The 23,618-nt window shown below is 38.7% G+C and overlaps 2 protein-coding genes across 2 annotated transcripts; both read left to right on the top strand.

The window, feature by feature from the left end:
* Positions 1-4,766: 4,766 nt before the first annotated feature.
* Positions 4,767-7,933, top strand: LOC141776465 (tripartite motif-containing protein 16-like). Its single transcript, XM_074650085.1, has one exon. The coding sequence runs from the start codon at positions 4,923-4,925 to the stop codon at positions 6,591-6,593; it is 1,671 nt and encodes a 556-aa protein (XP_074506186.1). The 5' UTR covers positions 4,767-4,922; the 3' UTR covers positions 6,594-7,933.
* A 4,582-nt stretch (positions 7,934-12,515) lies between these two features.
* Positions 12,516-22,819, top strand: LOC141776458 (tripartite motif-containing protein 16-like). The gene is made up of 2 exons (XM_074650075.1): positions 12,516-13,796; positions 21,570-22,819. The coding sequence occupies exons 1-2, from the start codon at positions 12,516-12,518 to the stop codon at positions 21,960-21,962; spliced, it is 1,674 nt and encodes a 557-aa protein (XP_074506176.1). The 3' UTR covers positions 21,963-22,819.
* The last annotated feature ends 799 nt before the right edge of the window (positions 22,820-23,618 follow it).

A 23,618-nucleotide genomic window follows, 5' to 3' on the forward strand; every position in this document is an offset into this window, starting at 1 on the left:
TGCTGTCTATGGTTCTGATTTCTGAGTGTAAATAACCGCAAAAAAACAACTAAAATCGTGCATAAATAAATAAATATATACATACATTTAGAAGTAAATATAAAAAAATAAAAAATAAATAAAAGAGGAATAAATAAATAAATATAAACTAAATAAAAGCAAAAATAAATTAATTAATTTAAAATTTTATAAAAATAAATATATAAGTAAATAAAAGGGAAAATTAGACAGAAGAGTAAATAAATAAGGGAATTAATACAAAGATAAATAAATAAAGAAGCAAATTAAACAAAAATATCAAATTATGTCACATTTTATCAATTAATTTATAGCTACATATATTTTTAATATCATGTTTTTGCTATATTTCATGATATATTATTTATCGAGTCATTTATTTATTTATTCATTCATTTATTTTGGATTTTGGCAGGTTCGTCCTCCATATAAAACAACTACTTCAGTGGACTAACTATAATAAATACATAAATAAATAAAAGGGAAAATTAAACAGAAGAGTAAATAAATAAGGGAATCAATACAAAGATAAATAAATAAAGAAGCAAATTAAACAAAAATATCAAATTATGTCACATTTGATCAATTAATTAATGGCTACATTTATTTTTTAATATCATTTTTTTGCTATATTTCATGACATACTTATTTATCGAGTCATTTATTTATTTATTTATTATTTTTGATTTTGGCAGGTTCCGTCCTCCATATAAAAAACAACTACTTCAGTGGACTGACTAACACATGCAGCTAAATCCAGGCAAGAAATGCTAAATAATCAATATACCCACATTAAACATGAAGCACACACACAGCTCAGTAAACAGTAAAGCCACAGAGAGAGAGAAGTGTGTGTTTCACTCACCCTGTTTGAAGAGGAAGCTCATTCTCCTGTCTGTCTTGGTGGAGAAGTGGTCACAAGTTTCATTGTGCTTCTTTGTGTTAATGCTTCTCACTAACTCCAGAAAGCTTCAATTTCACAGCTCAGTCTGTGTGACTTTTTGATTTAATGTGTGTCTCAATCACCTGTGACAGGTTGGAGAGGTCCATGAATCCTGTAGTGGTCCAATGTAGGCCTGAGGGAAGACCCCCAAAAGTGCTTTAGTTGTTGAGATACCCCTACCGGAGGTAGAACAAAACACAACAATGATTTTCATATTCTCTTAGGTCTCCCATATACAAAAAGGATTCTTGTATAAGTATTCAACTGCAAAAGTGGTTAAATTGACAGATATTGTGACATAACCCATGAATAAAAAAAAGCGCAAAATGAAGCCAGGCCGAATGGGAGATGGTACACCAAAACTCATGTAATTTCATAATGCAAGCTCTGATTGATCCCAAATTTGGTGTGATGATGGCCAGGGGGTTCCTCTACATGTGTAAAGAAACAGAGTGTGAATATATTGATGCATTGAGGAAATACGATACGATACGATACGATACGATACGATACGATACGATACGATACGATACGATACGATACGATACGATACGATACAGCTTTATTATCAGTTTGCACTGAAATTAATTTTGCGTCCATAGGCAGCTCAGTTTGAGAAAAAGTACACATAGAATAGACATACTGTTACCATAAAAAGACAGACAAGTAAGACCCATCAGACAAAAAAACAAAACACATCACCATTATTCATACATAACCCATTACAAAATGACCATCTGTCCTCTGGATTCACATGTCTTTAGCAGCACATTCATTATTATTTAGCAACAAGATGGACTGATGGACAAAAGCGTTCTTTAGTCTGATGAGGTTAAATGAAGAGACACTGAATCGCCTCTTGGAGGGCAGAAGTTGATATTCCCCATTTAAAACATGCGAGGGATCAGAAGTCTGAGCATGCTCTTGTTGTGAGCTGCTTGAAAGAAGGCTGTCACAGGTTGGCCAATGATCTTCGCGCAGATTTTATTTTGGCTATAAAGTTTAGTTTTAAGTTTTACAGATATACTACTGAGCCAGGCTGTGCTGCAGTACAACAGAACACTCTGAATCACTGAACTGCAAAATAGAAAAATAATCTGGCTACTGGCTCCAAATGATCTGAGTCTGCCAAGAAAGTAAATACAGTACTACAAACACATAAGGACAATAAGCGGAAATATCAAATTTGAAGATATATGATGAATGTATTCATTTACTTTTAGGTAGCTTTGGCTGGGATTGTCCAGTCAGCATGAATCCTTGACACAAAGAAGTCCATCAAAATACCCCTCAAGTGCAACTACATTTGTTCACATTTTATTTATTACATCTACTCTACCTATTTTACAAGTGCAATTACCTCTGTTTACATTACATCTATTTTTATATTTTATAACTCTAGTGTAACACTTCTGTTTATATTTATTTATTACATATACTTCACCTGTTTTATTTAATATGTAATCACACATAAATCATTAATAAAGCCCTTTTTGACTGTTTATAAAAGTCTTCTTATTGATATTATTATGCATTATATATATATTTTTTTATTCTAAGTATTTTAGTTAACATAATCTAAAGTATTTACAGGGAGGGTTTAGAAGGGTTATTTTCTAAATATTTCACAGTGTCACAACACTAACATATTGTGATATTTCCAATGAAAAATAATGTGTAAAATTATATGTCACTGCAGGGAAATAAAAGGTAAATTATCAGATTATTAAAGCAATTATTAAGCATTAGATTTAAATTAAATGTGTGTAATAGAGCACATATGACATATAAAAGTGGGTGAAATAGATTTAAATCTAATGCTAAATAATTGATGGGAAGTTGGTTGCCTCTTCTGATTGGTTAATCCCCCTTTTTTAGTAGGAGTGTAATACAGTGTCTGACCACACAGTCAGAGGGGGCGCTGTTTCACTCATTGTAAAACACTCGATGTGCAGCAACAGCACAGGAGAATTAAACTGTTAAACTAAGTGTTTTTATTAAAATGACAACTACAGTCTTTTACTGCCATTAATCAAATTGTCTTTTCATACACTGTTATAACTACTGTACTGTTTATATACTGCTGTTAATGAGCCATTTTATGTATATGGTGCTATATTAAAGGGACTGTTTGTAACTTTTTAAGCGTATAAATGTACCGGGTCGGGACACATGCGCGCTCGCATATGCGCATCACGTGTAGCCGCTGCCTCTCCTCCTCTGCCTGCTCGCCTTCACTCAGACAGCGCGCGCGTTCTTGCTCAGCTCGCTCCGCCTCTAGACGTGAACGCTCACTCCACACTGCAGAAGAGTTAGTTTAGCTCTGAGATTATCTAGTGAATGTACGGTGGACGTTTGTGCAGAAATAAATGCTGCAGCTCCTCCAGACCAACAGAGGTTTCCTGTGTCTTGTGAAGTGACGGGGCTCTGCAGAGAGAAACGTTATCTTCCGTTACCGACCGGGTGCCGGTGTCTCCCTGCTCTCTCCGGCTGCGGGCGGAGAGAGCAGGGAGACTCGCTGCAGAGCCTCGCTGCTGAAGCCTGCGCTGAGGCAGGAAAAGCCAACACTAGGATCAGCATTGATTCATGGAGAGACCTTCGTCTGGTCAGCTAACATTACTGCCAAGCAGCTGAAATATAGAGTGATATTGTGCTTTTAGCTGACGTGTGTCGCCTCACTGTTTTGAGCGATGCTCGTTCATGTCTATGTAGAGCGAGCACAAGTGCGAGCAACAGGACGCTGACTTTAGTTGACTTAACGGCCACAGATGTCGCTGTTAGCAAGACATTTCTGATTCTTACAAACAGTCCCTTTAACGAAAATTTCAAATTTTGATTTCATTTTTTTAACTTTTTTTTTAGTGTGTTGCTGTATTTGAATATTTAGAATCCTTTTAGAAACGTTAGTGTATAAAACTGTTTCTTTCTTCATATTCTGCTGCTCATAAACTTGTTTCTAGTTTCCAAATTTAAATCACAATTAATATATTACTATTCATGTATTAAAAGAAAGTAAATTCATTTAGTTACATTTCAAATTAACGGGTGTTTTCAGTAAAACGAAAAGCGTGAATTTGTACACCACATTTTGTGTTAACTGTGTTTTTACCATCAGCTCTTCATAGATCTTATCAGTTGAATATCAGTTCTATTACCTCTGACACATTTTATTTTGAAAGAAAAGTAAAGTATTACATTGATTTCTGTGTTCCTAACTCTGACATTACAGGATGAACTTGGTGAAGAAGACTGAAGGGTCCAGTCACATGTTGTCAGGTGAGATCTCACTGCTCACTACATGCAGATTTACACTCATATCAACAGTTGTGGAGGAAGTATTCAGATCAGTAGAAGTACTAATACCACACTGTAAAAGTACTCTGTTAAAGCTGCAGCTCTATCATTACATTATTATTACTGATGCATTCCTGTAAAAGCAGGATTTTACTGTAGTAGTTGGTTGAGCTGGAGCTCATTTTGAACTGTTAACTCTTTGATTTGTAATACTAGTGGAGTATTACACTGTAGTACTTCTTCTTTGGTGATATTGGTTTTAAATCCTTCTGAAGCTTGAAATGCAGGTTTGGTTCAGGATGAAATTCACCTGTTTCCTCAAGAATACGAGCCGAGAAGTATTTCACAACTAAAGAGCGTGTTGTAACTGCGAGGCTCTGTTGTAACTGAGGAAACAAAGTGCCGCTCCTCTTCCTGGAATGAACCAGAGCCTGATAACTCCTCCCTCCTCTTCCTCCTCTCAAACACACCCAGTTGCACTCGGTCCTCTTATTTCCTCGTTCCCGCCCCTTCAGATCTACAGTTTTGAAGATGGGTGTAACCGACATGGTGGTGCAGTGAGAGCTGACAGGCTGCATTCAGTGCACATGTTGTTTAGATCAGAACTCAAACTAGTTTCACTTCTCAGGAAGTGAGACTCAGACAGTCGTTGTCTCTGAGAGGTGAAATGGCGCAGCAAGGAAATCAGCTGGACCACGAAAGGTTCTCCTGTTCGATCTGTCTGGATCTACTGAAGGATCCGGTGACTATTCCCTGTGGACACAGCTACTGCATGAACTGTATTAAAACCCACTGGGACAAAGAAGAAGAGAAGAAGATCTACAGCTGCCCTCAGTGTAGGCAGACCTTCACACCGAGGCCTGTCCTGATGAAAAACACCATGTTAGCAGATTTAGTGGAGGAACTGAAGAAGACTGGACTCCAAGCTGCTCCTGCTGATCACTGCTATGCTGGACCTGAAGATGTGGCCTGTGATGTCTGCACTGGGAGGAAACTGAAAGCCTTCAAGTCCTGTCTGGTGTGTCTGGCCTCTTACTGTGAGAAACACCTCCAGCCTCATTATGATGTGGCTCCATTAAAGAAACACAAGCTGGTGGAGCCCTCCAAGAAGCTCCAGGAGAACATCTGCTCTCGTCACGATGAAGTGATGAAGATGTTCTGTCGTACTGATCAGCAGTGTATCTGTTATCTCTGCCCTGTGGATGAACATAAAGGCCACGACACCGTCTCAGCTGCAGCAGAAAGGACCGAGAGGCAGAGAGAGCTGGAGGTGAGTCGACTCAACATCCAGCAGAGGATCCAGGACAGAGAGAAAGATGTGAAGCTGCTCCAACAGGAGGTGGAGGCTGTCAATCACTCTGCTGATAAAGCAGTGGAGGACAGTGAGAAGATCTTCACCGAGCTGATCCGTCTCATGGAGAAAAGAAGCTGTGATGTGAAGCAGCAGGTCAGATCCCAGCAGAAAAGTGAAGTGAGTCGAGTCAAAGAGCTTCAGGAGAAGCTGGAGCAGGAGATCACTGAGCTGAAGAGGAGAGACGCTGAGCTGAAGCTGCTGTCACACACAGAGGATCACACCCAGTTTCTACTCAACTACCCCTCACTGTCACCTCTCAGTGAATCTACACACTCAACCAGCATCAATATCCGTCCTCGGCGCTACTTTGAGGACGTGACGGCGGCTGTGTCAGAAGTCAGAGATAAACTACAGGACGTTCTGAGAGAGAAATGGACAAACGTCTCACAGACAGTGACTGAAGTGGATGTTTTACTGTCACAACCAGAGCCCAAGACCAGAGCTGGATTCTTAAAATATTCAAGAGAAATCACACTGGATCCAAACACAGCATACAAACAGCTGTTATTATCTGAGGGGAACAGAAAAGCAACAGTAATGATGCAACATCAGTCTTATTCTAGTCACCCAGACAGATTCACTCTATATAATCAGGTCCTGAGTAGAGAGAGTCTGACTGGACGTTGTTACTGGGAGGTGGAGTGGAGAGGGAGAGGAGTTAATGTAGCAGTCGCATACAAGAGTATCAGGAGAGCAGGGGGGGGTGAATGTTACTTTGGATACAATGACAAATCTTGGATGTTACATTGTAACAAAAACAGTTATAGATTTTGGTATAACAAAGTCCAAACCCCCGTCTCAGGTCCTCTGTCCTCCAGAGTAGGAGTGTACCTGGATCACAGTGCAGGTATTCTGTCCTTCTACAGCGTCTCTGAAACCATGACTCTCCTCCACAGAGTCCAGACCACATTCACTGAGCCTCTCTATGCTGGACTTTGGCTTTTAGATTATGGAGACACTGCTGAGTTGTGTAAACTGAAATAGACAGAAGTCATTTAAGGGTTCAATTCTGTGTTTTAACTCTTAAACTGATCAGAGGCCTGTACTACGAAGTGAGTTCAACATACCCGGGGTATCTTCTCGTTATCTGGCTTAACTAACCCTAACAAACGAGATCTCGCTAAACGGTCCTACGAAGCTGGTTATCAACTCGGTAAGTCAACCCAGGGTTTCTCAGTCTGGCTGTGAGCGCGTTCTTCTCCTTCCATTCTCATAACCCATATCTCATTCCTCATTCTTCTAAAAAATAACTTTATTTATACGTTTTTCAATTTTTCAACAAAGTAACACATATTCCAACAAACCCGGGAAACCCAAAAAGTAAACAACATGGAGAAAATAACAACAAATAACTGAACGAATAGATACATTCTAATTAAAACAGTAGTAGTAATAATAATAATAATAATAATAATAATAATAATAATAATAATAATAATAATAAATAGTAGTAAATAATAATTAAAAATTAAAAAAATAAATATAAATGTAGAAAAGATGGTTAACTAAACATAATAATAATCTATTACAAAAGTATACATACAGTATATTCACATGTGCATATAAAGAAATATACACATTCATAATAATAATATAATTCATAATAATAATGATTCTTCTTCTTGTACTTATTATTGATATATTATTTTATAGTGTGACTAAAGTGAAAATCAATTTGTGAAAAAATGGCAAAGTGTTTGAGAGATCAGAGGACAAGATGTCAAGGATTTAGTAACGGCGGCAAATTCTCTTATCATCATCATCATCATCATCATCATCATCATCAGCATCAACATCATCATCATCATCATCATCATCATCATCATCATCAGCAGCAGCAGCAGCATCAGCAGCAGCAGCAGCAGCAGCAGCATCATCATCATCATCATCATCATCATCATCATCATCAGCAGCAGCATCATCATCATCATCATCATCAGCAGCAGCATCATCATCATCATCATCATCATCATCATCAGCAGCAGCAGCAGCAGCAGCAGCAGCATCATCAGTACAGTGCTGATGAAGGAGCGTCTGCAGCGTTCTCTGTGAACATGCTGCCATCTTGTGGCTCTTCACTCTCATCAGGAACAACTGACACCTGATGCTGAAGTCACACATTTTTAAGAATCAAACTTCATTTTAAATATTTTTTTGTTTATTAATCATATATCATTTATTGTTTTTATGTAAAACGCAGTATTTACTATGTACATATGTGATTCTTTATACCACACTTTGCTTTGAAACTGAAATATTTTATTCTAAAAATGTAAATCTGATTTTCTTTCCCCTCACTTTTTAAATAAATATATTTAACATTATGCTACTGTCATAAGTTTCTCTTCATACGTCTGAGCAACTTGTCACAATGGATTATTAATTAATTTACCTTGTTGTCGGGCCTGTTGTTCAGTAACTCGTGGGACACCTTCTCAGCACTGTTGGTTTCATTGTTTTATAGTGTAAAAATAGACTAAGTAAGAGATATGAACAGCAAGCCGGTCATTGTTGTGAAATAAACCCAGACAGGGCGACAGATCTTGCGTCGCCCTGAAGGGGTTTATTTCACAACAATGACCCGCTAGCTGTACATTATCCCGCTTATTACACGGCTACTTACTTAAGAAATCAATAATTTGACACAAAAACGGTTCTCCAGAGTCCGACATCAGAACTGCGCCCATAGCAACGGTCTGTTATACATAGCAACGATCTGTTATACATAGCAACGGTCTGTTATACATAGCAACGGTCTGCTATAAAGAAATAACAGACCGCAGAACGCCGTGATTGACCAATCAGAATCGAATATTGAACAAAGCAATCGATCTTTCGAAGGTTGTATCAGGCCCAGTTTTAAAGCTAGAGTGAAGATACTGGCATCATATGAAAATACAAAACCATCAAATCCATCGGTACCAACCATGTCATACTAGCTTGTCTCAAAGGAGGTTAAATAACGCTCCAAACTTTGATCCAAGATTTGAGCATATTTTTATGCTAAATGCAGTACCTGTGAGGGTTTCTGGATCAATATCTGTTATTGTTTTGTGTTGTTAATTGATTTCCAATAATAAATATATACATACATTTGCATAAACCAGCATATTTGTCCCATCCCATGTTGATAAGAGTATTAAATACTTTACAAGATCTTCGCGCAGATTTTGATTTGGCTATAAAGTTATAGTTTTAAGTTTTACAGATATACTACTGAGCCAGGCTGTGCTGCAGTACAACAGAACACTCTGAATCACTGAACTGCAAAATAGAAAAATAATCTGGCTACTGGCTCCAAAGGATCTGAGTCTTTGAAGAAAGTAAATACAGTACTACAAACACATAAGTACAATAAGCGGAAATATCAAATTTGAAGATATATGATGAATGTATTCATTTACTTTTAGGTAGCTTTGGCTGGGATTGTCCAGTCAGCATGAATCCTTGACACAAAGAAGTCCATCAAAATACCCCTCAAGTGCAACTACATTTGTTTACATTTTATTTATTACATCTACTCTACCTATTTTACAAGTGCAATTACCTCTGTTTACATTACATCTATTTTTATATTTTATAACTCTAGTGTAACACTTCTGTTTATATTTATTTATTACATCTACTTCACATGTTTTATTTGCTTTATAACTGCGTGTGTGTTTTACCTGTTATATGTTTTATCTGCCTCCTTTAGTCTCGTCAAGTATTTGTTTTAAAGCACTGACCAGAAGTGGCAACTGTGAATGTCGTTGTATTTAATACAATGAAAATAAAGCTTTCTATTCTATTCTATTCTATTCAATGAAAGATAATGTGTAAAATGATATGTCACTGCAGGAAATAACAGGTAAATTATCAGATTATTAAAGCAATTATTTAGCATTAGATTTAAATGTATTTCACCCACTTTTACATTACATATTAAATGTGTGCAATAGGGCACATATGATCCCAGCTCAGACTATATATTAGTTAAGGACAGACGGATCTTACTTCTGACACCAGCCAAAGGGATGTTTCACAACCTGGCAACCCATAAATTGTTATTATTAATGGTTTATAACTGCTCTATAAAGCAGATAAATCACACATAAATCATTAATAAAGCCCTTTTTGACTGTTTATAAAAGTCTTCTTATTGATATTATTATGCATTATATATGGGTTTTTTTATTCTAAGTATTTTAGTTAACATAATCTAAAGTATTTACAGGGAGGGTTTAGAAGGGTTATTTTCTAAATATTTTCAGTGTCACAACACTAACATATTGTGATATTTCCAATGAAAAATAATGTGTAAAATGATATGTCACTGTAGGAAAATAAAAGGTAAATCATCAGATTATTAAAGCAATTATTAAGCATTAGATTTAAATTAAATGTGTGTAATAGAGCACATATGACATATAAAAGTGGGTGATATAAATTTAAATCTAATGCTAAATAACTGATGGGAAGTTGGTTACCTCTTCTGATTGGTTAATCCCCCTTTTTTAGTAGGAGTGCAATACAGTGTCTGGCCACACAGTCAGAGGGGGCGCTGTTTCACTCATTGTAAAACACTCAATGTGCAGCAACAGCACAGAAGAATTAAACTGTTAAACTAAGGCTGCGTCCCAAATCGCATACTTTTTCTTTTTAATTTGAGTATGTACTGCAGCTGCCCATACAAAGTACATACTACTGTTGCATGCAGTATGCTCACAATTGGGACATACTACTTTGTCATTACATTGCACCTTGAACTATGACCCTCTTGCTCATATATATCTGCTGTGCAGAGGATTATGGGTGAGAATAGCCAGAAAAAATACTGCATTTGACACACTATGATATACCATATCTTTTCTGGCATACTAAATAGTGTGGTAGTATGAGTATTGGAGCGCACAGCCGGTTGCATTCCTCTGAGCAGTGAATATATGAGCAAGAGGGTCAAAGTTTGTGCAATGTTATGATGAAGTATAAAGTTGTATGTCCCAATTGTATGCATACTGCATGCAACAGTACCTACTTTATAAGGGCAGCTGCAGTACGTACTGAAGTAAAACTAAAAAGTATGCGATTTGGAACGCAGTACAAGTGTTTTTATTAAAATGACAACTACAGTCTTTTACTGCCATTAATCAAATTGTCATTTCATACACTGTTATAACAACTACTATACTGTTTATATACTGCTATTAGTGAGCCACTTTATGTATATGGTGCTATATTAAAGGTCTCATATTATGCTCATTTCCAGGTTCATAGATGTATTTTAATGTTGTACTAGAACATGTTTACATGCTGTAATGTTAAAAAAAACCTTTATTCTTCTCATAATGTTCTTATCACTCAGCCTGCCTTCAGCCTCTGTCTGAGAGACCCTGATTTACAGCCTGTCTCCTCGCACTCTGCTCTGATTGGTCAGCGTTTCTTGCTGTCCTGTCAATCAAACGTCCTCAACACAGCGTCACTTTCTCCCCGGAGCTCTCCCTGTAGCTCTGACTGCAGCTAGCTGAGCTGAGAGAGAAGCAGCCAGGAAGAGTTTATAAACTACTTAAAAGTTTATAAACCAGAAACTTCATCCGGCGCACGTTACCGGAGGAATCTGATGGGAAATCGGTGACAAATGAAAAACAACTATGGTCAGGACTCCAGGTTTTCCTGACGGTTTTGCTCCGGTAAATAATGATATTTATAGCTCCGTTACGTTAGCTCAGTATTTAGGTGTCTCTGTTAGCAAGACATTTCTGATTCTTACAAACAGTCCCTTTAACGAAAATTTAAAATTTTGATTTAATTTTTTTAACTTTTTTTTAGTGTGTCGCTGTATTTGAATATTTTTTAATCCTTTTAGAAACGTTAGTGTATAAAACTGTTTCTTTCTTCATCTTCTGCTGGTCATAAACTTGTTTCTAGTTTCCAAATTGAAATCACAATTAATATATTACTATTCATGTACTAAAAGAAAGTAAATTAATTTAGTTACATTTCAAATTAACGGGTGTTTTCAGTAAAACGAAAAGCGTGAATTTGTACACGACATTTTGTGTTAACTGTGTTTTTACCATCAGCTCTTCATAGATCTTATCAGTTGAATATCAGTTCTATTACCTCTGACACATTTTATTTTGAAAGAAAGGTAAAGTATTACATTGATTTCTGTGTTCCTAACTCTGACATTACAGGATGAACTTGGTGAAGAAGACTGAAGGGTCCAGTCACATCGTGTCAGGTGAGATCTCACTGCTCACTACATGCAGATTTATATTCATATCAACAGTGGTGGAGGAAGTATTCAGATCAGTAGAAGTACTAATACCACACTGTAAAAGTACTCTGTTAAAGCTGCAGCTCTATTATTACATTATTATTACTGATGCATTCCTGTAAAAGCAGGATTTTACTGTAGTAGTTGGTTGAGCTGGAGCTCATTTTGAACTATTAACTCTTTGCTTTGTAATATTAGTGGAGTATTACACTGTAGTACTTCTTCTTTGGTGATATTGGTTTTAAATCCCTCTGAAGCTTGAAATGCAGGTTTGGTTCAGGACGAAATTCACCTGTTTCGTCAAGAATACGAGCCGAGAAGTATTTCACAACTAAAGAGCGTGTTGTAACCGAGGCTCTGTTGTAACTGAGGAAACAAAGTGCTGCTCCTCTTCCTGGAATGAAGCAGAGCCTGATAACTCCTCCCTCCTCTTCTTCCTCTCAAACACGACCAGTTGCACTCTGTCCTCTTATTTCCTCGTTCCCTCCCCTTCAGATCTACAGTTTTGAAGATGGGTGTAACCGACATGGTGGTGCGGTGAGAGCTGATAGGCTGCATTCAGTGCACATGTTGTTTAGATCAGAACTCAAACTAGTTTCACTTCTCAAGAAGTGAGACTCAGACAGTCGTCGTCTCTGAGAGGTGAAATGGCGCAGCAAGGAGTTCAGCTGGACCAGGAAAGGTTCTCTTGTTCGATCTGTCTGGATCTACTGAAGGATCCGGTGACTACTTCCTGTGGACACAATTACTGCATGAACTGTATTAAAGGCTTCTGGGATGGAGAGGATGAGAAGAAGCTCTACAGCTGCCCTCAGTGTAGGCAGACCTTCACACCGAGGCCTGTCCTGCTGAAAAACACCATGTTAGCAGATTTAGTGGAGGAACTGAAGAAGACTGGACTCCAAGCTGCTCCTGCTGATCACTGCTATGCTGGACCTGAAGATGTGGCCTGTGATGTCTGCACTGGGAGGAAACTGAAAGCCTTCAAGTCCTGTCTGGCGTGTCTGGCCTCTTACTGTGAGAAACACCTCCAGCCTCATTATGATGTGGCTCCATTAAAGAAACACAAGCTGGTGGAGCCCTCCAAGAAGCTCCAGGAGAACATCTGCTCTCGTCACGACGAGGTGATGAAGATGTTCTGTCGTACTGATCAGCAGTGTATCTGTTATCTCTGCTCTGTGGATGAACATAAAGGCCACGACACCGTCTCAGCTGCAGCAGAAAGGACCGAGAGGCAGAGAGAGCTGGAGGTGAGTCGACTCAACATCCAGCAGAGGATCCAGGACAGAGAGAAAGATGTGAAGCTGCTCCAACAGGAGGTGGAGGCTGTCAATCGCTCTGCTGATAAAGCAGTGGAGGACAGTGAGAAGATCTTCACCGAGCTGATCCGTCTCATGGAGAAAAGAAGCTGTGATGTGAAGCAGCAGGTCAGATCCCAGCAGGAAAGTGAAGTGAGTCGAGTCAAAGAGCTTCAGGAGAAGCTGGAGCAGGAGATCACTGAGCTGAAGAGGAGAGACGCTGAGCTGAAGCTGCTGTCACACACAGAGGATCACAACCAGTTTCTACTCAACTACCCCTCACTGTCACCACTCAATGAATCTACACACTCATCCAGCATCAATATCCGTCCTCTGAGCTACTTTGAGGACGTGACGGCGGCTGTGTCAGAAGTCATGGATAAACTACAGGACGTTCTGAGAGAGAAATGGACAAACGTCTCACAGACAGTGACTGAAGTGGATGTTTTACTGCCACAACCAGAGCCCAAGACCAGAGCTGGATTCTTACAATATTCACGAGAAATCACACTGGATCCAAACACAGCATACACACAGCTGTTATTATCTGAGGGGAACAGAAAAGCAACATTAACATGGCAACAACAGTCTTATTCTAGTCACCCAGACAGATTCACTGATAGGTCTCAGGTCCTGAGTAGAGAGAGTCTGACTGGACGTTGTTACTGGGAGGTGAAGAGGAGAGGGGAAGGAGTTTATGTAGCAGTCGCATACAAGAGTATCAGGAGAGCAGAGGGGTGGAATGAATGTTACTTTGGATACAATGACAAATCTTGGGCGTTAGATTGTGACCAAAACAGTTATACATTTTGGTACAACGATGTCAAAACTCCTGTCTCAGGTCCTCAGTCCTCCAAAGTAGGAGTGTATCTGGATCACAGTGCAGGTATTCTGTCCTTCTACAGCGTCTCTGAAACCATGACTCTCCTCCACAGAGTCCAGACCACATTCACTGAGCCTCTCTATGCTGGACTTAATCTTTATTACAATCATGGAGTCACTGCTGAGTTCTGTAAACTGAAATAGACAGAAGTCATTTAAGGGTTCAATTCTGTGTTTTAACTCTTAAACTGATCAGAGGCCTGTACTACGAAGTGAGTTCAACATACCCGGGGTATCTTCTCGTTATCTGGTTTAACTAACCCTAACAAACGAGATCTCGCTAAACGGTCCTACGAAGCTGGTTATCAACTCGGTAAGTCAACCCAGGGTTTCTCAGTCTGGCTGTGAGCGCGTTCTTCTCCTTCCATTCTCATAACCCATATCTCATTCCTCTTTCTTTTAAAAAATAACTTTATTTATACGTTTTTAAATTTTTCAACAAAGTAACACATATTCGAACAAACCCAAGAAACCCAAAAAGTAAACAACATGGAGAAAATAACAACAAATAACTGAACGAATATAATTTATAATAATAATGATTCTTCTTCTTGTACTTATTATTGATATATTATTTTATATTGTGACTAAAGTGAAAATCAATTTGTGAAAAAATGGCAAAGTGTTTAAGAGATCAGAGGACAAGATGTCAAGGATTTAGTAACGGCTGCAAATTCTCTTATCATCATCATCATCATCATCATCATCAACATCATCATCAACATCATCATCATCATCAGCAGCAGCAGCAGCAGCAGCATCATCATCATCATCATCAGCAGCAGCAGCATCATCATCAGCATCATCATCATCATCATCAGCAGCAGCAGCAGCATCAGCAGCATCAGCAGCAGCAGCAGCAGCATCATCAGCAGCATCAGCAGCAGCAGCAGCATCATCATCAGCAGCAGCAGCATCATCAGCAGCATCAGCAGCAGCATCATCATCAGCATCATCATCATCAGCAGCAGCAGCAGCAGCAGCAGCATCATCATCATCATCAGCAGCAGCAGCAAAAGCAGCAGCAGCAGCAGCAGCAGCAGCATCATCAGTACAGTGCTGATGAAGGAGCGTCTGCAGCGTTCTCTGTGAACATGCTGCCATCTTGTGGCTCTTCACTCTCATCAGGAACAACTGACACCTGACGCTGAAGTCACACATTTTTAAGAATCAAACTTCATTTTAAATATTTTTTTGTTTATTAATCATATATCATTTATTGTTTTTATGTAAAACTCAGTATTTACTATGTACATATGTGATTCTTTATACCACACTTTGCTTTGAAACTGAAATATTTTATTCTAAAAATGTAAATCTGATTTTCTTTCCCCTCACTTTTTAAATAAATATATTTGACATTATGCTACTGTCATAAGTTTCTCTTCATACGTCTGAGCCACTTGTCACAATGGATTATTAATTAATTTACCTTGTTGTCGGGCCTGTTGTTCAGTAACTCGTGGGACACCTTCCAGTCTCAGCACTGTTGGTTTCATTGTTTTATAGTGTAAAAATAGACTAAGTAAGAGATATGAACAGCAAGCCGGTCATTGTTGTGAAATAAACCCAGACAGGGCGACATGTCTTGCGTCGCCCTGAAGGGGTTTATTTCACAACAATGACCCGCTAGCTGTACATTATCCCGCTTATTACACGGCTACTTACTTAAGAAATCAATAATTTGACACAAAAACGGTCCTCCAGAGTCCGACATCAGAACTGCACCCATAGCAACGGTCTGTTATACATAGCAACGGTCTGCTATAAAGAAATAACAGACCGCAGAACGCCGTGATTGACCAATCAGAATCGAATATTGAACAAAGCAATCGATCTTTCGAAGGTTGTATCAGGCCCAGTTTTAAAGCTAGAGTGAAGATGCTGGCATCATATGAAACTACAAAACCATCAAATCCATCGGTACCAACCATGTCATACTAGCTTGTCTCGAAGGAGGTTAAATAACGCTCCAAACTTGTGCTACCTTTTTGGCAGGGAAAAACTGTCATGGCCATTTTCAAAGGGGTCCCTTGACCTATGACCTCCAGATCAGTGAATGTAAATGGGTTCTATGGGTACCCACGAGTCTCCCCTTTACAGACATGCCCACTTTATGATAATCACATGCAGTTTGGGGCAAGTCATAGTCAAGTCAGCACACTGACACACTGACAGCTGTTGTTGCCTGTTGGGCTGCAGTTTGCCATGTTATGATTTGAGCATATTGTTTTATGCTAAATGCAGTACCTGTGAGGGTTTCTGGATCAATATCAGTCATTGTTTTGTGTTGTTAATTGGTTTCCAATAATAAATATATACATACATTTGCATAAAACCAGCATATTTGTCCCATCCCATGTTGATAAGAGTATTAAATACTTTACAAGATCTTCGCGCAGATTTTGATTTGGCTATAAAGTTTAGTTTTAAGTTTTACAGATATACTACTGAGCCAGGCTGTGCTGCAGTACAACAGGACACTCTGAATCACTGAACTGAAAAATACAAAAATAATCTGGCTACTGGCTCCAAATGATCTGAGTCTGCCAAGAAAGTAAATACAGTACTACAAACACATAAGTACAATGAGCGGAAATATCAAATTTGAAGATATATGATGAATGTATTCATTTACTTTTAGGTAGCTTTGGCTGGGATTGTCCAGTCAGCATGAATCCTCGACACAAAGAAGTCCATCAAAATACACCTCAAGTGCAACTACATTTGTTTACATTTCATTTATTACATCTACTCTACCTATTTTACAAGTGCAATTACCTCTGTTTACATTACATCTATTTTTATATTTTATAACTCTAGTGTAACACTTCTGTTTATATTTATTTATTACATCTACTTTACCTGTTTTATTTGCTTTATAGCTGTGTGTGTTTTACCTGTTATAAGTTTTATCTGCCTCCTTTAGTCTCGTCAAGTATTTGTTTTAAAGCACTGACCAGAAGTGGCAACTGTGAATCTCGTTGTATTTAATACAATGAAAATAAAGCTTTCTATTCTATTCTATTCTATTCAATGAAAAATAATGTGTAAAATTATATGTCACTGAAGGGAAATAACAGGTAAATTATCAGATTATTAAAGCAATTATTTAGCATTAGATTTAAATCTATTTCACCCACTTTTACATTACATATTAAATGTGTGCAATAGGGCACATATGATCCCAGCTCAGACTATATATTAGTTAAGGACAGACGGATCTTACTTCTGACACCAGCCAAAGGGATGTTTCACAACCTGGCAACCCATAAATTGTTATTATTAATGGTTTATAACTGCTCTATAAAGCAGATAAATCACACATAAATCATTAATAAAGTCCTTTTTGACTGTTTATTAAAGTCTTCTTATTGATATTATTATGCATTATATATATATATTTTTTTTATTCTAAGTATTTTAGTTAACATAATCTAAAGTATTTACAGGGAGGGTTTAGAAGGGTTATTTTCTAAATATTTCACAGTGTCACAACACTACAATATTGTGATATTTCCAATGAAAAATAATGTGTAAAATTATATATCACTATAGGAAAATAACAGGTAAATTATCAGATTATTAAAGCAATTATTTAGCATTAGATTTAAATTAAATGTGTGCAATAGGGCACATATGACATATAAAAGTGGGTGAAATAGATTTAAATCTAATGCTAAATAATTGATGGGAAGTTGGTTGCCTCTTCTGATTGGTTAATCCCCCTTTTTTAGTAGGGGTGTAAAACAGTGTCTGACCACACAGTCAGAGGGGGCGCTGTTTCACTCATTGTAAATCACTCAATGTGCAGCAACAGCACAGACGAATTAAACTGTTAAACTATGGCTGCGTCCCAAATCGCATACTTTTTCTTTTTAATTTTAGTATGTACTGCAGCTGCCCATACAAAGTACATACTACTGTTGCATGCAGTATTCTCACAATTGGGACATACTACTTTGTCATAACATTGCACCTTGAACTATGACCCTCTTGCTCATATATATCTGCTGTGCAGAGGATTATGGGTGAGAATAGCCAGAAAAAATATTGCATTTGACACACTACGATATACCAAATCTTTTCTGGCGTACTAAATAGTGTGGTAGTATGAGTATTGGAGCGCACAGCCGGTCGCATTCCTCTGAGCAGTGAATATATGAGCTAGAGGGTCAAAGTTTGTGCAATGTTATGATGAAGTATAAAGTTGTATGTCCCAATTGTATACATACTGCATGCAACAGTACCTACTTTATAAGGGCAGCTTCAGTACATACTGAAGTAAAACTAAAAAGTATGCGATTTGGAATGCAGCACAAGTGTTTTTATTAAAATGACAACTACAGTCTTTTACTGCCATTAATCAAATTGTCTTTTCATACACTGTTATAACTACTATACTGTTTATATACTGCTGTTAGTGAGCCACTTCATGTATATGATGCTATATTAAAGGGACTGTTTGTAACTTTTTAAACGTATAAATGTACCGGGTCCAGCCACATGCGCGCTCGCATGTGGCCGGACTCACTGCTCCTCTGCCTGCTCGCCTTCACTCAGACAGAGCACGCATTCTCGCTCAGCTCTCTCCACCTCTAGACGTGAACGCGCGCTCACTCCACACTGCAGGAGAGTTAGTTTAGCTCTGAGAATATCTAGTGAATGTACGGTGGACGTTTGTGCAGAAATAAATGCTGCAGCTCCTCCAGACCAACAGAGGTTTCCCGTGTCTTGTGAAGTGACGGGGCTCCGCAGAGAGAAACGTTATCGTCTCCGACCAAAACTCCGGTGTCTCCCCTGTTCATCCGGCCGCGGTCGGGAGGCTGAGGCAGGAAAAGCCAACACTAGAATCAGCATTGATTCATGGAGAGACCTTCGTCTGGTCAGCTAACATTACTGCCAAGCAGCTGAAATATAGAGTGATATTGTGCTTTTAGCTGACGTGTGTCTCCTCACTGTGTTGAGCGATGCTCGTTCATGTCTATGTAGAGCGAGCACAAGCGCGAGCAACAGGACGCTGATTTTCGTTGATTTAACGGCCACAGGTGAAGCTGTTAACAAGACATTTCTGATTCTTACAAACAGTCCCTTTAACGAAAATTTCAAATTTTGATTTAATTTTTTTAACTTTTTTTTTAGTGTGTCTGTATTTGAATATTTTTAATCCTTTCAGAAACGTTAGTGTATAAAACTGTTTCTTTCTTCATCTTCTGCTGCTCATAAACTTGTTTCTAGTTTCCAAATTTAAATCACAATTAATATATTACTATTCATGTATTAAAAGAAAGTAAATTAATTTAGTTACATTTCAAATTAACGGGTGTTTTTCAGTAAAACGAAAAGCGTGAATTTTTACACCACATTTTGTGTTAACTGTGTTTTTACCATCAGCTCTTTATAGATCTTATCAGTTGAATATCAGTTCTATTACCTCTGACACATTTTATTTTGAAAGAAAAGTAAAGTATTACATTGATTTCTGTGTTCCTAACTCTGACATTACAGGATGAACTTGGTGAAGAAGACTGAAGGGTCCAGTCACATCGTGTCAGGTGAGATCTCACTGCTCACTACATGCAGATTTATACTGATATCAACAGTTGTGGAGGAAGTATTCAGATCAGTAGAAGTACTAATACCACACTGTAAAAGTACTCTGTTAAAGCTGCAGCTCTATCATTACATTATTATTACCGATGCATTCCTGTAAAAGCAGGATTTTACTGTTGTAGTTGGTTGAGCTGGAGCTCATTTTGAACTGTTAACTCTTTGCTTTGTAATACTAGTGGAGTATTACACTGTAGTACTTCTTCTTTGGTGATATTGGTTTTAAATCCCTCTGAAGCTTGAAATGCAGGTTTGGTTCAGGACGAAATTCACCTGTTTCCTCAAGAATACGAGCCGAGAAGTATTTCACAACTAAAGAGCGTGTTTTAACCGCGAGGCTCTGTTGTAACTGAGGAAACAAAGTGCCGCTCCTCTTCCTGGAATGAAGCAGAGCCTGATAACTCCTCCCTCCTCTTCCTCCTCTCAAACACAACCAGTTGCACTCGGTCCTCTTATTTCCTCGTTCCCTCCCCTTCAGATCTACAGTTTTGAAGATGGGTGTAACCGACATGGTGGTGCAGTGAGAGCTGACAGGCTGCATTCAGTGCACATGTTGTTTAGATCAGAGCTCAAACTAGTTTCACTTCTCAGGAAGTGAGACTCAGACAGTCGTCGTCTCTGAGAGGTAAAATGGCGCAGCAAGAAAATCAGCTGGACCACGAAAGGTTCTCTTGTTCGATCTGTCTGGATCTACTGAAGGATCCGGTGGCTACTTCCTGTGGACACAACTACTGCATGAACTGTATTAAAGGCTTCTGGGATGGAGAGGATGAGAAGAAGATCTACAGCTGCCCTCAGTGTAGGCAGACCTTCACACCGAGGCCTGTCCTGATGAAAAACACCATGTTAGCAGATTTAGTGGAGGAACTGAAGAAGGCTGGACTCCAAGCTGCTCCTGCTGATCACTGCTATGCTGGACCTGAAGATGTGGCCTGTGATGTCTGCACTGGGAGGAAACTGAAAGCCTTCAAGTCCTGTCTGGCGTGTCTGGCCTCTTACTGTGAGCAACACCTCCAGCCTCATTATGATGTGGCTCCATTAAAGAAACACAAGCTGGTGGAGCCCTCCAAGAAGCTCCAGGAGAACATCTGCTCTCGTCACGACGAGGTGATGAAGATGTTCTGTCGTACTGATCAGCAGTGTATCTGTTATCTCTGCCCTGTGGATGAACATAAAGGCCACGACACCGTCTCAGCTGCAGCAGAAAGGACCGAGAGGCAGAGAGAGCTGGAGGTGAGTCGACTCAACATCCAGCAGAGGATCCAGGACAGAGAGAAAGATGTGAAGCTGCTCCAACAGGAGGTGAAGGCTGTCAATCACTCTGCTGATAAAGCAGTGGAGGACAGTGAGAAGATCTTCACCGAGCTGATCCGTCTCATGGAGAAAAGAAGCTGTGACGTGAAGCAGCAGGTCAGATCCCAGCAGAAAAGTGAAGTGAGTCGAGTCAAAGAGCTTCAGGAGAAGCTGGAGCAGGAGATCACTGAGCTGAAGAGGAGAGACGCTGAGCTGAAGCTGCTGTCACACACAGAGGATCACAACCAGTTTCTACACCACTACCCGTCACTGTCACCACTCAGTGAATCTACACACTCATCCAGCATCAATATCCGTCCTCGGCGCTATTTTGAGGACGTGACGGCAGCTGTGTCAGAAGTCAGAGATAAACTACAGGACGTTCTGAGAGAGAAATGGACAAACGTCTCACAGACAGTGACTGAAGTGGATGTTTTACTGTCACAACCAGAGCACAAGACCAGAGCTGGATTCTTACAATATTCACGAGAAATCACACTGGATCCAAACACAGCAAACACAAAGCTGTTATTATCTGAGGGGAACAGAAAAGCAACATTAACGATACAACATCAGTCTTATTCTAGTCACCCAGACAGATTCACTGTATGGGAACAGGTCCTGAGTAGAGAGAGTCTGACTGGACGTTGCTACTGGGAGGTGGAGTGGAGAGGGAGAGGAGTTTATGTAGCAGTCGCATACAAGAGTATCAGGAGAGCAGGGGGGTCGGATGAATGTTGGTTTGGACGGAATGACAAATCTTGGGCGTTATATTGTGACCAAAACAGTTATATATTTTGGTACAACAAAGTCCAAACCCCCGTCTCAGGTCCTCTGTCCTCCAGAGTAGGAGTGTACCTGGATCACAGTGCAGGTATTCTGTCCTTCTACAGCGTCTCTGAAACCATGACTCTCCTCCACAGAGTCCAGACCACATTCACTGAGCCTCTCTATGCTGGACTTTGGCTTTTAGATTATGGAGACACTGCTGAGTTGTGTAAACTGAAATAGACAGAAGTCATTTAAGGGTTCAATTCTGTGTTTTAACTCTTAAACTGATCAGAGGCCTGTACTAAGAAGTGAGTTCAACATACCCGGGGTATCTTCTCGTTATCTGGCTTAACTAACCCTAACAAACGAGATCTCACTAAACGGTCCTACGAAGCTGGTTATCAACTCGGTAAGTCAACCCAGGGTTTCTCAGTCTGGCTGTGAGCGCGTTCATCACCTTCCATTCTCATAACCCATATCTCATTCCTCTTTCTTTTAAAAAATAACTTTATTTATAAGTTTTAAAATTTTTCAACAAAGTATCACATATTACAACAAACCCGGGAAACCCAAAAAGTAAACAACATGGAGAAAATAACAACAAATAACTGAACGAATAGATACATTCTAATTAAAACAGCAGTATTAGTAATAATAATAATAATAATAATAATAATAATAATAATAAATAGTAGTAAATAATAATTAAAAATTAAAAAATAAATGTAAATGTAGAAAAGATGGTTAATTACACATAATAATAATCTATTACAAAAGTATACATACAGTATATTCACATGTGCATATAAAGACATATACACATTCATGATAATAATATAATTTATAATAATAATGATTCTTCTTCTTGTACTTATTATTGATATATTATTTTATAGTGTGACTAAAGTGAAAAATCAATTTGTGAAAAAATGGCAAAGTGTTTGAGAGATCAGAGGACAAGATGTCAAGGATTTAGTAACGGCTGCAAATTCTCTTATCATCATCATCATCATCATCATCAGCAGCAGCAGCAGCAGCAGCAGCATCATCAGCATCATCATCATCATCATCAGCAGCATCAGCAGCAGCAGCAGCAGCAGCAGCAGCAGCAGCATCATCATCAGTACAGTGCTGATGAAGGATCGTCTGCAGTGTTCTCTGTGAGCATGCTGCCATCTTGTGGCTCTTCACTCTCATCAGGAACAACTGACACCTGACGCTGAAGTCACACATTTTTAAGAATCAACTTCATTTTAAACATTTTTTTGTTTATTAATCATTTATCATTTATTGTTTTTATGTAAAACGCAGTATTTACTATGTACATATGTGATTCTTTATACCACACTTTGCTTTAAAACTGAAATATTTTATTCTAAAAATGTAAATCTGATTTTCTTTCCCCTCACTTTTTAAATAAATATATTTGACATTATGCTATTGTCATAAGTTTCTCTTCATACGTCTGAGCCACTTGTCACAATGGATTATTAATTAATTTACCTTGTTGTCGGGCCTGTTGTTCAGTAACTCGTGGGACACCTTCTCAGCACTGTTGGTTTCATTGTTTTATAGTGTAAAAATAGACTAAGTAAGGGATATGAACAGCAAGCCGGTCATTGTTGTGAAATAAACCCAGACAGGGCGACAGATCTTGCGTCGCCCTGAAGGGGTTTATTTCACAACAATGACCCGCTAGCTGTACATTATCCCACTTATTACACGGCTACTTACTTAAGAAATCAATAATTTGACACAAAAACGGTTCTCCAGAGTCCGACATCAGAACTGCGCCCATAGCAACGGTCTGTTATACATAGCAACGGTCTGTTATAAAGAAATAACAGACCGCAGAACGACGTGATTGACCAATCAGAATCGAATATTGAACAAAGC

This window comes from Sebastes fasciatus, chromosome 11 (genome assembly GCF_043250625.1).
Source record: "Sebastes fasciatus isolate fSebFas1 chromosome 11, fSebFas1.pri, whole genome shotgun sequence".
Taxonomy (NCBI): Eukaryota; Metazoa; Chordata; class Actinopteri; order Perciformes; family Sebastidae; genus Sebastes; species Sebastes fasciatus.

Bases quoted from the DNA above. Each gene is read 5' to 3' on its own strand.
- LOC141776465 (XM_074650085.1), top strand. From the start codon at position 4,923: ATGGCGCAGCAAGGAAATCAGCTGGACCACGAAAGGTTCTCCTGTTCG.
- LOC141776458 (XM_074650075.1), top strand. From the start codon at position 12,516: ATGGCGCAGCAAGGAGTTCAGCTGGACCAGGAAAGGTTCTCTTGTTCG. The intron at 13,797-21,569 runs GTCCTGAGTAGA...GTATGGGAACAG, and splicing joins GATTCACTGATAGGTCTCAG to GTCCTGAGTAGAGAGAGTCT.